This window comes from Staurois parvus, unplaced genomic scaffold, assembly GCF_062004578.1.
Source record: "Staurois parvus isolate SC_StPar_1 unplaced genomic scaffold, SC_StPar_1.0 ptg000145l, whole genome shotgun sequence".
Classification (NCBI taxonomy): domain Eukaryota; kingdom Metazoa; phylum Chordata; class Amphibia; order Anura; family Ranidae; genus Staurois; species Staurois parvus.
Window position 1 is genome coordinate 10,828,498 of NW_028317941.1, and position 14,633 is coordinate 10,843,130.

General features: G+C 39.4%; 1 protein-coding gene across 1 annotated transcript in view; it reads right to left on the minus strand.

Moving 5' to 3' along the window:
* The window catches only part of IL1RAPL1 (interleukin 1 receptor accessory protein like 1), a 1,773,934-nt gene that overhangs the window by 16,503 nt on the left and 1,742,798 nt on the right, over positions 1-14,633 (minus strand). The window contains exon 9 of the mRNA XM_089673890.1: positions 7,338-7,481. Within this exon, the coding sequence (XP_089530016.1) occupies positions 7,338-7,481 (144 nt within the window). The remainder of the gene's footprint in view (positions 1-7,337; positions 7,482-14,633) is intronic.

Below are 14,633 nucleotides of genomic sequence, written 5' to 3' on the forward strand. Positions count from 1 at the left end.
GAACATTGAGGAATGATAGCAAGGTAAATATACTGTAATCACTAGGGTTGTTGGTTCGAATCTCAAACATGGCACTCCCTGCATGTAGTTTGCATGTTCTCCCTGTGCCTGCGTAGGCTTCCTTTGGGTACTGCAGTTTCCTCCCACACCTCAAAGACATGTTGGTAGGCTTATTAGCTCCTGTCTAAATTGACCCTAGTATACAGTATGTATGTATGAATGTGAGTTAGGGACCATAGATTATAAGCTCCTTGAGGGCAGGGAATTATGTAATAATGCTGCATACATTGACAGCACTACACCGCGTTCCAAATTATTATGCAAATTCTATTTAAGTGTCACAAAGATTAAATATTTTGTTTTTCAGTTTAACACATGGATGGCATTGTGTGTCAGGGCTCTTTTGATCACTGAAAACAATCTCGGACACCTGTGATAATTAGATTGGCCGGTGAGCCCAATTTAAGGAAAAACTACTATAGGACGGTGTTCCACATTATTAAGCAGAGCACCATTTTCAAGCAATATGGGGAAGAAAAAGGATCTCTCTGCTGCCAAAAAGAGTGAAATAGTTCAATGCCTTGGACGAGGTATGAAAACATTAGATATTTCAAGAAAACTTAAGCGTGATCATCACACTATTAAGAGATTTGTGGCTGATTCAGAGCACAGACAGGTTCGTGCAGATAAAGGCACATTGAAGAAGATTTCTGCCAGATCCATGCATCGGATCAAGATAGCAGCTGCTAAAATACCATTACATAGCAGCAAACAGATATTTGAAGCTTCTGGTGCCTCTGGAATCCCACGGATATCAAGGTGTAGAGTCCTCCAGAGTCTTGCAACTGTGCATAAACCTTCTATTCGGCCACCAATAACCAATGCTCACAAGCAGAAACGGCTGCATTGGGCAGAAAAATACATGAAGACTAATTTTCAAACAGTCCTGTTCACTGATGAGTGCCGTGCAACCCTGGATGGTCCAGATGGATAGAGTAGTGGATGGTTGGTGGACGGCCACCCTGTTCCAACAAGGCTGTGACATCAGCAAGGCGGTGGTGGAGTAATGTTTTGGGCCGGAATCATGGGAACAGAGCTGGTCGGCCCCTTTAGAGCCCCTGAAGGTGTAAAGATGACCTCTGCAAAAGTATGTGGAGTTTATGACTGACCACTTTCTTCCCTGGTACAGAAGGAAGAACTATGCTTTCCGTAATAAAATCATCTTCATGCATGACAATGCACCATCTCATGCTGCAAAGAATACCTCTGCATCAATGGCTGTTATGGGGATAAAAGGAGAGAAAGTTATGGTGTGGCCTCCATCACCCCCCTGACCTCAATCCTATTGAGAACCTTTGGAGCATCCTCAAGCAAAAGATCTATGAGGGTGGGAGGAAGTTTACATCCAAACAGCAGCTCTGGGAGGCTATTCTGACATCTTGCAAACAAATTCAAGCAGAAACTGTCCAAAAACTCACAAGTTCAATGGATGCAAGACTTGTGAAGCTGCTGTCAAATAAGGGGTCCTATGTTAAAATGTAACGTGACCTGTTAAAATGTTTAAAAAGTTAAAATGTTGTTAAAAGTTTGAAATAGCTTTTGATTTCAGTAAATATGCTGCAAACACAACAAATGACAATTTTCAGTTCTTTACAACCTATAAAGTGTTTTGAAACTTACTGTGCATAATAATTTGGAACAGTGCATTGTAAATGTTTTATGTTGAAATAAAATACTGTTATCATTAGGAGATTTGTTCAATAAAATGTGAATTGTACTCTTAATAGTTGATAACTTGAGAATTATGCTGACTGTTATTTACATCAATTATTTAGGTAATTGAGAAAAATATAATTTGCATAATAATTTGGAACATGGTGTATATACAGGTAAAGTACCTGTAATAAATAAAATAAAATAAGCTGCTGTTGGTGAAAAATGCAGGTTCATTTTATGTCCCAGTCAGAACCTAGCTAGGATATTAGTTATTCTTTCAGATGTAGCTGATGTAAATCTGCCTCTCTATGATTATCTTAGCATGCACAGCGTATTATGGTCATAATCTACTATATCTCCAAAGATTTTGCTCTTTTTTTAACTTTCTGCAGGTAAACCCAAGTATTTGGTTTTACAAGTCAATTCTAAAAATAAAGATGTTACAACACATTTATAAATACATCCTCAAGGTATACTTGCCAAAAACATCCTTAAAAATGTCTTAGTTTATACATAAAAAATACAAATAACATAATATTAATAAATACAAAACCCTTTACTAACTCAGCTTTGCTCCCAAAAGCTGCTGCGTGAATGATTTATTCTTTTTATTCTTTTTCCCCTTGCTTTTCAAAATTCAGACTCTGTACTGCTCATTTATAAACACAAACAAAGTGTAAAACAACACAATATGAGAAGCTGCCATGCTGTTAATTGTTTAGTATCCTTTAAGGGAACACAGAGAGGACCAAAATGGTTTAACTGATTTTATAGAAAAGGGAATACATCAACCCAGTAGGGGGCAATCTGTCAGAAATTATAAAACAATTTTACTGTTTCTGTTGTAGATACAAAGATGCACATTGTGGTACTGCTATGCTGACTAAAACTAGTTTTATTGTTTGTTCTATTGCTGTCTGCTACATAATAGCATTTTTTATTCTGAAAACTACACTTGATACAAAATCCATCAATATTAAAGGTCATTGGTTAAAGCTTAATCTTAGGCAGATAAACAGTATAAAAGCACCATCTGATTCAACTGTGTATTCAGACAAAAAAAAAAATTTCAATGCGGCTAATGTAAATACCTAAATTTATCTTGGCTTCAGTGCCATGTAATGCACTACACAACAGCACTTAGACTGCGGCAATCAGCTTTCTAAACCAATTAAAGCAGTATTAAACCCAAAAGCAAACATTTATTATTATAATTGTTATTATATAGGATTTATATAGTGCCAACATTTTGCACATCGCTTTACAACACGAGGGCAGATAGCACAATTAAAATACAATTTAATACAGTAGGAAACAGAGGACCCTGCTTGTTAGAGCTTACAATCTAAAAGGGAGGATCAATTCATACAAAAGATAATCTCTGTGGGGGATGAGCTGATGGAGAAAATAAAGTACAGATATTAGGTGGGGGCAGGAAAGGCTTGTCTGAAAAGATGGTTTTTCAGGGATTGTTTAAATATAGACAGAGCAAGAGACAGACAGATTGGGGTAGGAAATTCCATAGGATGGGAGAGACTCAGGAGAAGTCCTGGAGGAGAGCATGGAAGGAAGTGACAAGGGAGCTAAAAAGCAGGAGGAATGAGGAGAATGATTTGGCTGTTTTTTTGAGATCAGAATAGTGATGTAGCTTGGGGCCGAATTTGGATGGCTTTGTAAGTTGTCAGTATTTTGAATTCGTTGGGAGAGCAGAAGCCAGTGGAGGGACTGGCAGAGAGGAGTAGCATATGCTGAACAGTTGGTATTGTGGAGTCTGGCAGCAAAATTCATGATGGACTTAAGAGAGGATAGCCTATGGAAAGGTAATTCAATGAGGAGGGAGTTGCAGTAGTCAAAACGAGTCTAGGATAACACCTAACAGCTTGGCATGTGGGGATGGGTTGACAGTTGTGCCTTCAATCTTGACAGAGAAGTCAGAGGAAGGGGCATTTGGAAGAGGAAATACTATGAGGTTAGTTTTGGATAGATTGAATTGGAGAAAGTGGTGTGACATCCAGGCTGATATGTCCGTTAGTAGATGATTAGTGATGCATGTGGAGACTGATAGAGTGAGCTGTGGGGTATAGATATATTTGGATGTTGTCAGCGTAGAAATTGCATTGGAAACCATGGGAGGCTATCAGCTGACCCAGGGAGGAGGTGCAGATCAAGAATAAGAGAGGTCCAAGAACAGAACGTTGGGGAACCCCGATGAGGAAATGAAGAGAAGAGGATGACGTGAGATTGTGATTAATGCTGACGGTGCAGTGAGATAGGTAGGAAGAGAACCAGTGAAGAGTACAGTCATGGAGACCAATGGAGTGGTGTTTTTTGAGGAGGAGGGGGTGGTCCACTGTATCAAAGGCAGTTGAGGGGTCCAACAGTAGGAGTACAGAATAGTGTCCATTGGTTTTAGCTGTAGATCATTTGTGAGTTTTAGTAGAACAGTTTCTGTGGAGTGTTGAGAGCAAAATGCAGACTGAAGAAGATCAAGAAGGTTATTTTCAGTAAGATGGTTGTGCAGTCGGTTGTAGACTATGTGCTCAAGGAATTTGGAGGAAAAGGGGAGCAAGTCGATGGGGCATAGGTTGTACAGCTTGGTGGGGTCCAGTGAGGGCTTTTCAAGGGGTGACTACTGCATGTTTTAGAGAGTTGGGGAAGATGCCAGAAGAGAGGGAGAGATTGAAGATGTGAGTTAGAGAATGTAGGATAGAGCCAGTGAGTGATTGTAGCATTTGTGAAGGAACAGGGTACAGGGGGCAAGTGGTTAAGTGGGCATTAGAAAAACGTTTATTTGTACCTGTAGACATGGAATGATAAGTGGGGGGAGATGTCTGTACAGCAGTGATCTCATCACAAACTGTATTTTACTGTAAATTATTTTGCAGCTTGCCAGTTATTTTGATGTGACATCAGCTTTCTTTTATAGGCATTTTTTCTTATTTTCACCTAGTGATCCTACCAGTAAGTCTATTGTATCTCAACAGAAAAATCTGTCCTGCAAATGCATCAGTTAAAAGCGTTGAGGCAAACCATTTACCACTGACAGGGGTGCTTACAATGATCAGCTTTTATTTCTTTATGGAAAACCTTTATCCCAAAAGGAAAATAAACTGTGGGTGGAACTGCTTGTGGAACTGCAGAATGAGCTGGAATTCAGCTTCAATTTGTTAGTTTATTTAATTCTGCTAGTAAATCTAACACCTCCCCCTTCCCAAACTAACAATGCTGCTTTACAAAGGTGACCCCTGTGCTCCTTTATCCAGAGTGATGGCACTCTAATATAGGAGGTGTGTTACTGGTCAGATCACCAGGTGAAAACTCTACTGATTGGTAAGCTGCAATATAATACATTTTTGGTTTTGTACCACCTTAATCTCTGCAGCAGTGTACATTTAACCTGCTCATGCAATACTTTGGTTTTTTAATCCAATTCGTTTTTAATTAGATTATTAAATGTATGTACTGTAAACATTTGTGTTCATGCATGCATTCATTTATTTCTTATTTTTTACATAGATACACTTGTGATTGAGTTTATTATTTTTTTACATAGAAACACTTATTATTATTTTGTACATTTGTTTTTCCATATGGATATATTTACTGTACATTTGAATTTGTTTTTTAATCCTTTATAGTTATTATATACTGTTCATTTGACATTTACATATTTATATGCTTTATGACCATTGATGTCAGTTTCAAACTGTTATTTATGTTTTGTGCATAAACATTATTTGTTTATGGATTTTGTTATAGCCCTGATGGAGGATTCCCTGGCCTCCAAACACATTACTGTATTTCTACTGATTGTTACTACACTGTCAATAATAAAGATATATGGACCTTTGAACTGATTGTTTGATGCTTTACTCCTGTTCACAGTGTACATATTCTAACAGTGACCAGGATGAACTATTGTTACACTATTTATTACAGGTACTTACTGTACATAGCACTGTCAATTTACGCAGCACTTTTCATATATTGTACATTCACATCAGTCCCTAACCCTCAAGGAGTGTACAATCTAAGGTCCCTAACTCACATTAATACATACACATACTAAGGCCAAATAATCTTCCAGCATGTGCTTGGAGTGTTGGAGGAAACCCACGCAGGTACAGGGAGAACATGCAAACTCTAGGCAGGTAGCACCATGATCAGGATGCGAACCCTAAGGGTGTTACGTGGAAGTGCAAACTACTTAGCCACTATGCAAATAGTGCAGCTCAAAGCCTATTCTGTATGTTTTGTTGGCTTCCCCTCCACTTCAAGTACCATTCCTAAAAGTAGCACGTCCAGCTCCACTCATCCACAGCCATAAAGGGGGGCTATAATGTAAAGGAGAACTCAGACTGAGATCACTGCAGGACTGCTGTAAAGGGGGGACCATGATGTGAAAGAGGTTTGTTATGTAAGAGCTCGTTCAGACCAGAATGCGGTGCAGGAAACCCGCATACCATATGCATTTGTCTACCCACATTTAAAATGCACTAAGTGTGTGATCTGCTGAGGTTGTCAATATATTCCTCATGACACCCCAAATTGCAGATCACAAATGCAGTGCACTTGCCTGCAGTGAATCAAATGATACCACAGTACTATGCCATTTGGTGCAGTGCTGTTTTGAAAAGTAGCACATGCACTTTTTGTGCATCCAGCGCAACCTCAGCTGATTCAAATAAATGGGCTGAAAGTCACACAGCGCTGATTAGCACAGGAATCACACAGGAGTGTAGGCTGCATTCCTGTGCAATTCAGTTGTGAACTGGCCCTCAAGAGGGACTATGGACACTGATGTAAAAGATGGGGGGACTGTAATGTTTAGGGGTGTAGTGATGTGAAGGGGAGGCTGAACAAACTGATGGAGGGGGTGAAGGATACTGATGTAGAGAGGGTGCTATGATGTGAAGGGGGTAAAGGAGACTGATGTAAAGAGAGGATTGTGATGTAAAGGGGTCTATGCCATTCATGAAAGAGTGAGGCTTAAGGCTTGCTGAGGTGTGAGCAGAAGAGAGCTGGAGCTAGCCAGCCAGCCATCTATCCATGTGGGATTTGTCATTTTTTTAAATGTTGATTTAGACCTCTTGAGTTATGATGTCTAAGGATTTGGTAGGCAAAACTATAAACACTTGGTGGTTGGTACACAGCTGCTATATGAAGATTTTTGGTGCACTATAATATTTCGTTTATAGGACTCTATTTTTTTTATTTTTTTTGTTATACATTATATATTGAATTATACTGTTTTCTGACAGCACAACACCATTTTTTTTAAGTTAAAGGTGAATATAGCCTTTAGGTTAAAATGGAGCAATTACTAACTATCAAATTACAAACAACATAAATAGGTAAGCAGAGATACGGTAGAACATTATTTTTTTATGTGCAATATTCATTACTATATTTCATGTTTTGCTTCAAGTTCTCACTTGATCTAAGAAGATTGATTTATTAATTTAACATGATTTCATCACAATGTTTTTATGGGAAAAATAATTAAAATTGGAAAGTGATGATGTCATTTTTTTCACTGTATTGTAAGTTGTCAATTTTGCTGCAACAGAATTTCTATTCCTCTTATTATGAATAACAATAAAATATGAATGATCCCTTACCACCATCAAGTTCCTCAGTGCCAAAATGGTTTCTATAAAAAAGCATGAGTTCAATCTTGTAGCATTTGTAGATGGTGACCAGACACACAAGTAACAGAAGAATGGCTCCTAGGCCTCCAGCAAGCTCAACTGTGTACATCAGTTCTAAAATACAAAAGAAAAAAAATGTAATTTACAAGTTACAGTATTGCAACATCAGTGGTATTGCAGTGCAGTTAAGGTCTTTCTCGTGACAACACATATCCTCTATATTGACAAATCAGGCAAACTGCTCTGCATATTAATTGATTCAAATGATATGGTATGAAAAGATTAGGATATACATAATTAGTGATGGTCACAGATATTTAGTAGTAAGAATCACAAACTGATTTGAGTCCGAACTCAGAGTTGGTAAGCCCTAAGGTGTCCGTTTATGAACCAGCAGTAATAGATCTCAGCTCAGTTCTCCGGCATTCTCGGAGAACACAGTTCTCCTGTGAATGCCGTTTATGAAGCATATGTAGATCAGTTCTCCCAGCAAAGGGAGAACGATCTACAAACGCTGGAAAACGGCTGATTTTACTATAATCTCGCGAGATTACAGTAAAAGATCAGTTTACTAAGCAGAGGTAAATTATCTCTGCTTAATTTGTGGTCCCTCCGATTCTCCAGCTCTGGGCTGGAGAATCTGGAGGGAGAACACAGATCTCCAGTGAAGAGCTGAACATGTTCTCCTGAGTGTTATAAACTGTGAATGACCAGAGAATAGCTGCGATCCTCTGAATCACAGCTATTATCTGTGTCATAAAAGGACACCTAAGTTAGGTCTCAGCAGGAAGCAGTGGTTTGCTTCACCAGTAAAGCTATTGGTTCAAGGGAAAAAGACCTCTTATCAGTTCATTATCAGCGGTGGAAAAATGTCAGTGCATTTTCCTTACCCAAGAAGCACACTCTCCAAATAAATGCAGGCTTTCTGTCTACATGATGATCAGCAGTGATTCAAGGGCACCTGAAACATGCATGGCCTAATATAGAAGAAGCAGACCTCATACTTTTGCATGTACTATTTTAACAAGGAAGTATAGTATATTACGGCAGGGATGTCACATCGGGGGCACTGTCAATAGCTGCATTTATTTACATTCCACGACTTTCATACATATACATATAATTTAGTTCAATATTCTTTGATTTCATAGTCAATTAGTAGAGCGTTCTCCTACTTAAAAGATATTTTAAAAGAAGAGGAAACTCTAGGGAAGCAAAGAAACTTTGTTAAAAAAACGCCAAAAGCTTTTATTTTTATATTTTCTGCATTTATAAGGTACATAAAGCCATTTAATTTCTGTCTCACATTCTAGAACATTTATAATTGGGGCCCATTTTCTTCAGGGACTCCTTAAAACATCTGCCTGGTGCTGAGGGGATAGAAGCTGGTGGCAGCATGCTGGGGTACACATTTACAGCCCTCCAAGGGTTTGCACGCTCATATTTCTGGTGTGCAAAGCACTTGTCAGCCAAAAGTATTTGGTGAAAATGATTTTATTTTTTAAAAATAACAAACATGTCATACTTACCTGCTCTGTGCAAAGGTCTTGCACAAAGTAGCCCTGATCTTCCTTTTCTCAGGTCCACTGTCGGTGCTCCTGGCTCATCCCCCCTGCCACGTGCTCCTACAGCAAGCCACTTGCCCGGGCACTCATGTATGCTTGCTCCCAAGCCAGCTCTGTGTGTCCATTGACACACAGAGCATGGCTTGGCCCCCTCCTTACTGACTGTGATTGACAGCCAATGGCTTCCACTCCTGTCCCTCTGTCCAATGAGGAGAGAGACACGCTGCTCTTCTGTACATTGCTGGATTGAGAGTGGACTCAGGTAAGTATAATGGGGGGCTGGGCATCACACTGAAGGTTTTTTTTACCTTAATGTATAGAATGCATTAATAAAAAAACACTTCAGGCTTTAGAACCACTTTAATTTAAAAAAAATTAAAGTAAAAATAAAAACTCTGACATTTGACAGATCAATATGTGGAAACCTGACAATTGCGTAAAAAAGTGTTACATATCAGATTGTGAAGGAAAATTGATATTTACTGGCAGAACAGATTTTTAATTCTAGAGATCTAACATGAACAAATGAAATACACTTTTAAATATGCCCTTGCCTGTTCACCCAGTCAACTATAAAACACACAAATCATATTTCTCTGCAATGGGAAATCAGCCTATGCAGTGCTATCATCAAGCATGGACATAATTAAAAGGAATTGTGTTTGTTACTGGAATTTAATTTCTACATATCAATACTGCATGTATCATATACTTTTAATTGGTTATTCATCCTTGCTTTTTTGTCAAGGTTTACTGTATAATATGTGTAGTACAAATCAGCATAAATTGCACTGCAGATGTTCATTCTGTAAAGATGTCTATGAGGCTCTCTACTGCTGTATATTAGAGATTTAAATGACAGATAAGAGGCAGTTTAAATGAGCATATTGCACCAGAATAACTAATACAACATAAAACTTCCATGTGTATTTGTCAGTACCTAATCAAATCTGCTACGCCACATATTTTCCGACCCAAACTAAAATCGTACTTACCGATTTGCAATATGCACCTGCCAGCCAAGGTTGCCAACTTCTTCCTTTAATTATTGAGACATGAATAACTCACGTTTATGGTTGTGTAAATCTCTACATGGCTCTGAATCTTATTAACCATGAAACCAACTTATATATAACAACCAAAAAAGGGTGGAGCTGGAAACTCTGCTACCAGCACTTCTCATGAATGCTAATAAGTAGTCACTTGAAGAATATTTAAACCCAACATTTTATATTCTTGATATGTGCCTGCTGAACTGTGTTCCTGTATGAAAAAGTATCCTCTTCTCTTCATATTGCTTCCTTTGTGTGAAATCCCTGGGGTTCCTGCCAGTTCCTCTGCTTTCCTATTAAAAACTGACCACACTAAACAGGAGAGCACAGCATGATCAGTTCTCTAAGCCTAGTCAAAAACCTCCTCAGCATCTGTGAATCTTGAAAATATCATACATAAACTTGATCCATCTCCAAAAAAACAATTCTTTTGTGTCCACGTGTACCTCAAAAAGAACAAATGGCTCCATATAGTGCATTATCCTCAAACATATATAGCAAAATCAATTAGCAATGTGCACTTGTGTTCAAAATGTATTTATAAGAAATCACCCAGTGTCCACTGAATATAGCTGAATAAATAATTTTACCCTAAAAAATACTTTAAATAGCTTTACATCTCATTCCCCAAAAGGATCCACTCACCGCTGATCCTATGGACGCACCATCATATTTATAAGGGATACCTCTGAAAAAAACGCATCATAGTGTATCATCCTTTAAACATGTGGCAAGTGCTCCCCTCTTCAACACCCCACAGTTAAACGAAAAAAAATCACTCTCTACCACCTTCTAAATCATGCACCTTACCTGACTACAAATGTCCAATAGCATAAATAGATGTGAGATGACTCCTCTTAATCCATACTGATCCAATTTTGCTGCAGGAGGTGGATGAGGCTCCGGGCGAGGGAGCTGCAGCAAATTGGATCAGTATGGATTAAGAGGAGTCATCTCACATCTATTTATGCTATTGGACATCTGTAGTCAGGTAAGGTGCATGATTTAGAAGGTGGTGGAGAGTGATTTTTTTTTCGTTTCACTGTGTGGTGTTGAAGAGGGGAGCACTTACCACATGTTTAAAGGATGATACACTATGATGCGTTTTTTTCAGAGGTATCCCTTATAAGGATGATGATGCATCCGTAGAATCAGCGGTGAGTGGATCCTTTTGGGGAATGAGATGTAAAGCTATATAAAGTATTTTTTAGGGTAAGATTATTTAATTCAGCTATATTCAGTGGACACTGGGTGATTTCTTATAAATAAATTTTGAACACAAGTGCACATTGCTAATTGATTTTGCTATACATTTTTGAGGATAATGCACTATATGGAGCCATTTGTTCTTTTTGAGGTACACGTGGACACAAAAGAATCGTTTTTTGGAGATGGATCAAGTTTATGTATGATATTTTGAAGATTCACAGATACTGAGGAGGTTTATGACATGGGACTTTCTGGGGATAAAGTGTGACTTTTTGTGCGTCTAGGGGATTTATTTCAATTTATTGTATCTTATTTTATTTCACTTTGTTATAAATTTTGTAGGTTTACCGATTTTGATATTCATTGAGTTCTCTAAGCCTGCTCTCCTCCAATGATCAGACTTGTCCTGACCACCCTCCCCTTTCTGCACAGCCATTCACTGGGAAGATTAGTGTACTTTTGTTTCTCCTCTCCTACTTAAAAAAAAAAGTGAAAAAAGAAGTATATCCTTTTTTATATCTATACACAAATGATTTGGGTATACAATCACTGTAACACCAGGGAAGATGCTGGTTCTTTACCAACAGTCCTGTTATCTATTACTTAACCAGTACTATGTTTTCTTATTTTATTGGTTTCTATATATTGTACTCTATGTCCTGTAATTCGTAAAGGTATGTACTCACACAATATTAAATATAGAGCAAATTAATTCCTGCCTTATCATCAAGTCTTATTGACATACTTAGAGACATACATAGTACATATAGACAACCAGGGCTTTTTTCAGCAGGAACACAGGGGAATGCAGTTCAGGCACCTCCAGCACTAGATGTATGTAATGTCAAGGGGTGCTGGGGTGTACTGCAGGTTGCATTGATGCTGGTTGCTGGAGGATCTATTGTCATTGAAGGGATTCTATTTTTGTGGGGGGGGGGTCCTATTGATGTTGGGGAGGTCTATTGTTGCTAGTTTTGGATGTATTTTTGCTGGGGGTGGGTCTTTTGTTGTTGGGGGGTCAATTGATGCTGGAAGGGATCTACTGATGAGGGAGGGGTTTATTGTTGTTGGCTACTGGATGGTCAATTGATGCTGACTGTGGGGAGACCTGTTGTTTCTGCCAATGGCCTGTTGTTGCTGGGGGGTTGTTTTGTTGTAGGTGGTGCATTGTTCCTTGGGGGGGGTCTATTGCTGTCTGCGGGGGATCTATATTACTGATTTTCTTGTTATCATTAACAATTCCATACAAATTGATACTTAGTTCTGTATTCTGTAAAAGTGCAGTACTGGGAGCTGGGTGGGGGTTTGAACCAAGGAACGAAGGTGTGTAGGGGGGGGAGACAAAGGAGACTTGGAAAAGAGGAGTTCATGCACCTATTCTCTGAGGAAAAAAACATGTAGACAATCCATGCTTTGTCCTGTTGAAGCTTCAAAATTCAATTTAAAATGAAAATAAAATTTCACTTTAAATCAGCTAAATACACTCCTGGTGCATTAATAAAGTGTGCAAAGTTTTACAGTTGGCTTCTCTTTAGAAAACAATTCTCTGTGTGGAAGTATTGATCTCTCTACAAATGTGCCTCCTGCTAACTCAGAACTAGAGCTTGTTATTCAGCAAAGCTCCTGCTTCCTATTTTGGGAGGTCTAGCACGGGTGTCGGCAACCCGCGGCTCCAGAGCCGCATGCGGCTCTTTTTCATCTTTGCTGCGGCTCCGGAGCACACTGCCCACCAGGTGGTCGGCAAGCCGCAGATCGCGAGCCACATGCGGCTCTTCTGTGTGCCGGGCGCCCGCTCCCCTCCCTCCTCAAAAATCCGGCCCACGGAGCGTGGAACATTGGCTGTCAGGATGTAGGTGGGGCAGCCAGGATGTAGGCGGGGCAGAGTGACGAACTCCACTCTCAGTCCGCCCTGAAGACCAGAACGGCGCGGGAACACAGCGAGAGGAACGCGCGGAGCAAAGGTAAGTGAATTGAGACAATATGGGGGATGAATTACTATGTGGGGGATGAATTACTGTGTGGGGGATGAATTACTATGTGGGGGATGAATTACTATGTGGGGGATGAATTACTATGGGGGATGAATTACTATGGGGAATGAATTACTATGTGGGGGATGAATTACTATGGGGGAAGAATTACTATATGGGGGATGAATTACTATATGGGGGATGAATTACTATGGGGGATGAATTACTATGGGGGATGAATTACTATGTGGGGGATGAATTACTATGGGGGATGAATTACTATATGGGGGATGAATTACTATATGGGGGATGAATTACTATGGGGGATGAATTACTATATGGGGGATGAATTACTATGGGGGAAGAATTACTATATGGGGGATGAATTACTATGGGGGATGAATTACTATGTGGGGGATGAATTACTATGGGGGATGAATTACTATATGGGGGATGAATTACTATATGGGGGATGAATTACTATGGCGGATGAATTACTATATGGGGGATGAATTACTATGGGGGATGAATTACTATATGGGGGATGTATTTTCAGTTTTAAATATGTGGCTGTCAAAATAAATTTCAATCGTGGTTTTGGCGAGATTTGGCTCAGTTGAAAAAAAAGGTTGCCCACCACTGACCTAAGGCTATGATTGTGATTATGAAGATACACTGTGGTCCTGATTAACCCTTTGCTTACTGGGCCCTTAAACCCCCTTCATGACCAGAGTGCTTTTTGCAATATATGCAGTGTCGGATTTGTTATAAATGTTGCAATGGTTTTGCGGCTCCCAGTCTTTTTTTTCCCTTTGGAAACGGGTCCAAGTGGCTCTTTATGTCTTAAAGGTTGCAGACCCCTGGTCTAGCAGATGATGTGTTGACCTCAGCAGAGAGACCACTACGTCTATCACTTTGTTCAAAGGTACTTAGCTCAGGAGTCAGGGTTACACCAACAGGTTATTTGTTCATTTATCTTATCTAAGAAGTCCTTAATGATCATATTCCATAAATAGAGTTTAGGTCAAAGTGACAGGATCTCTAACTAGCCCCCTGCCCTGCTGTGATACTTAACTTCCCTTTGCTCCCTCCCTACCTTGTCTGCCTACCGGATCTAGGTGAAAAGGCCTTGTGTAAGCTACAAGTTGGCATGGTTGTAACTTGCACAGGGTTAAAGATAATCTCCCATCCTATCAAGTGACAGTGCCTGAGGCCTGGTGATTGGCCGCTCAGGTACCCAGTGCAGGATCTCAGAAAGGGGAGCTAAGAGTCACAAGCACACCTGTACTTGACAAAACTGTGTAGTTCACTTAGCTCCAATAGGTAACCTGGTAAGGGTAGAGTGTTATGAAAGTAATAAAAAAACAAAAATGCACTTGGCAAAGTCGTTAATAATAACTTTAAAACACATCAGTTATAAATACGGCAGCTATTGGTTTTTTTTGTGTTACATTCTATGATATACAGTAT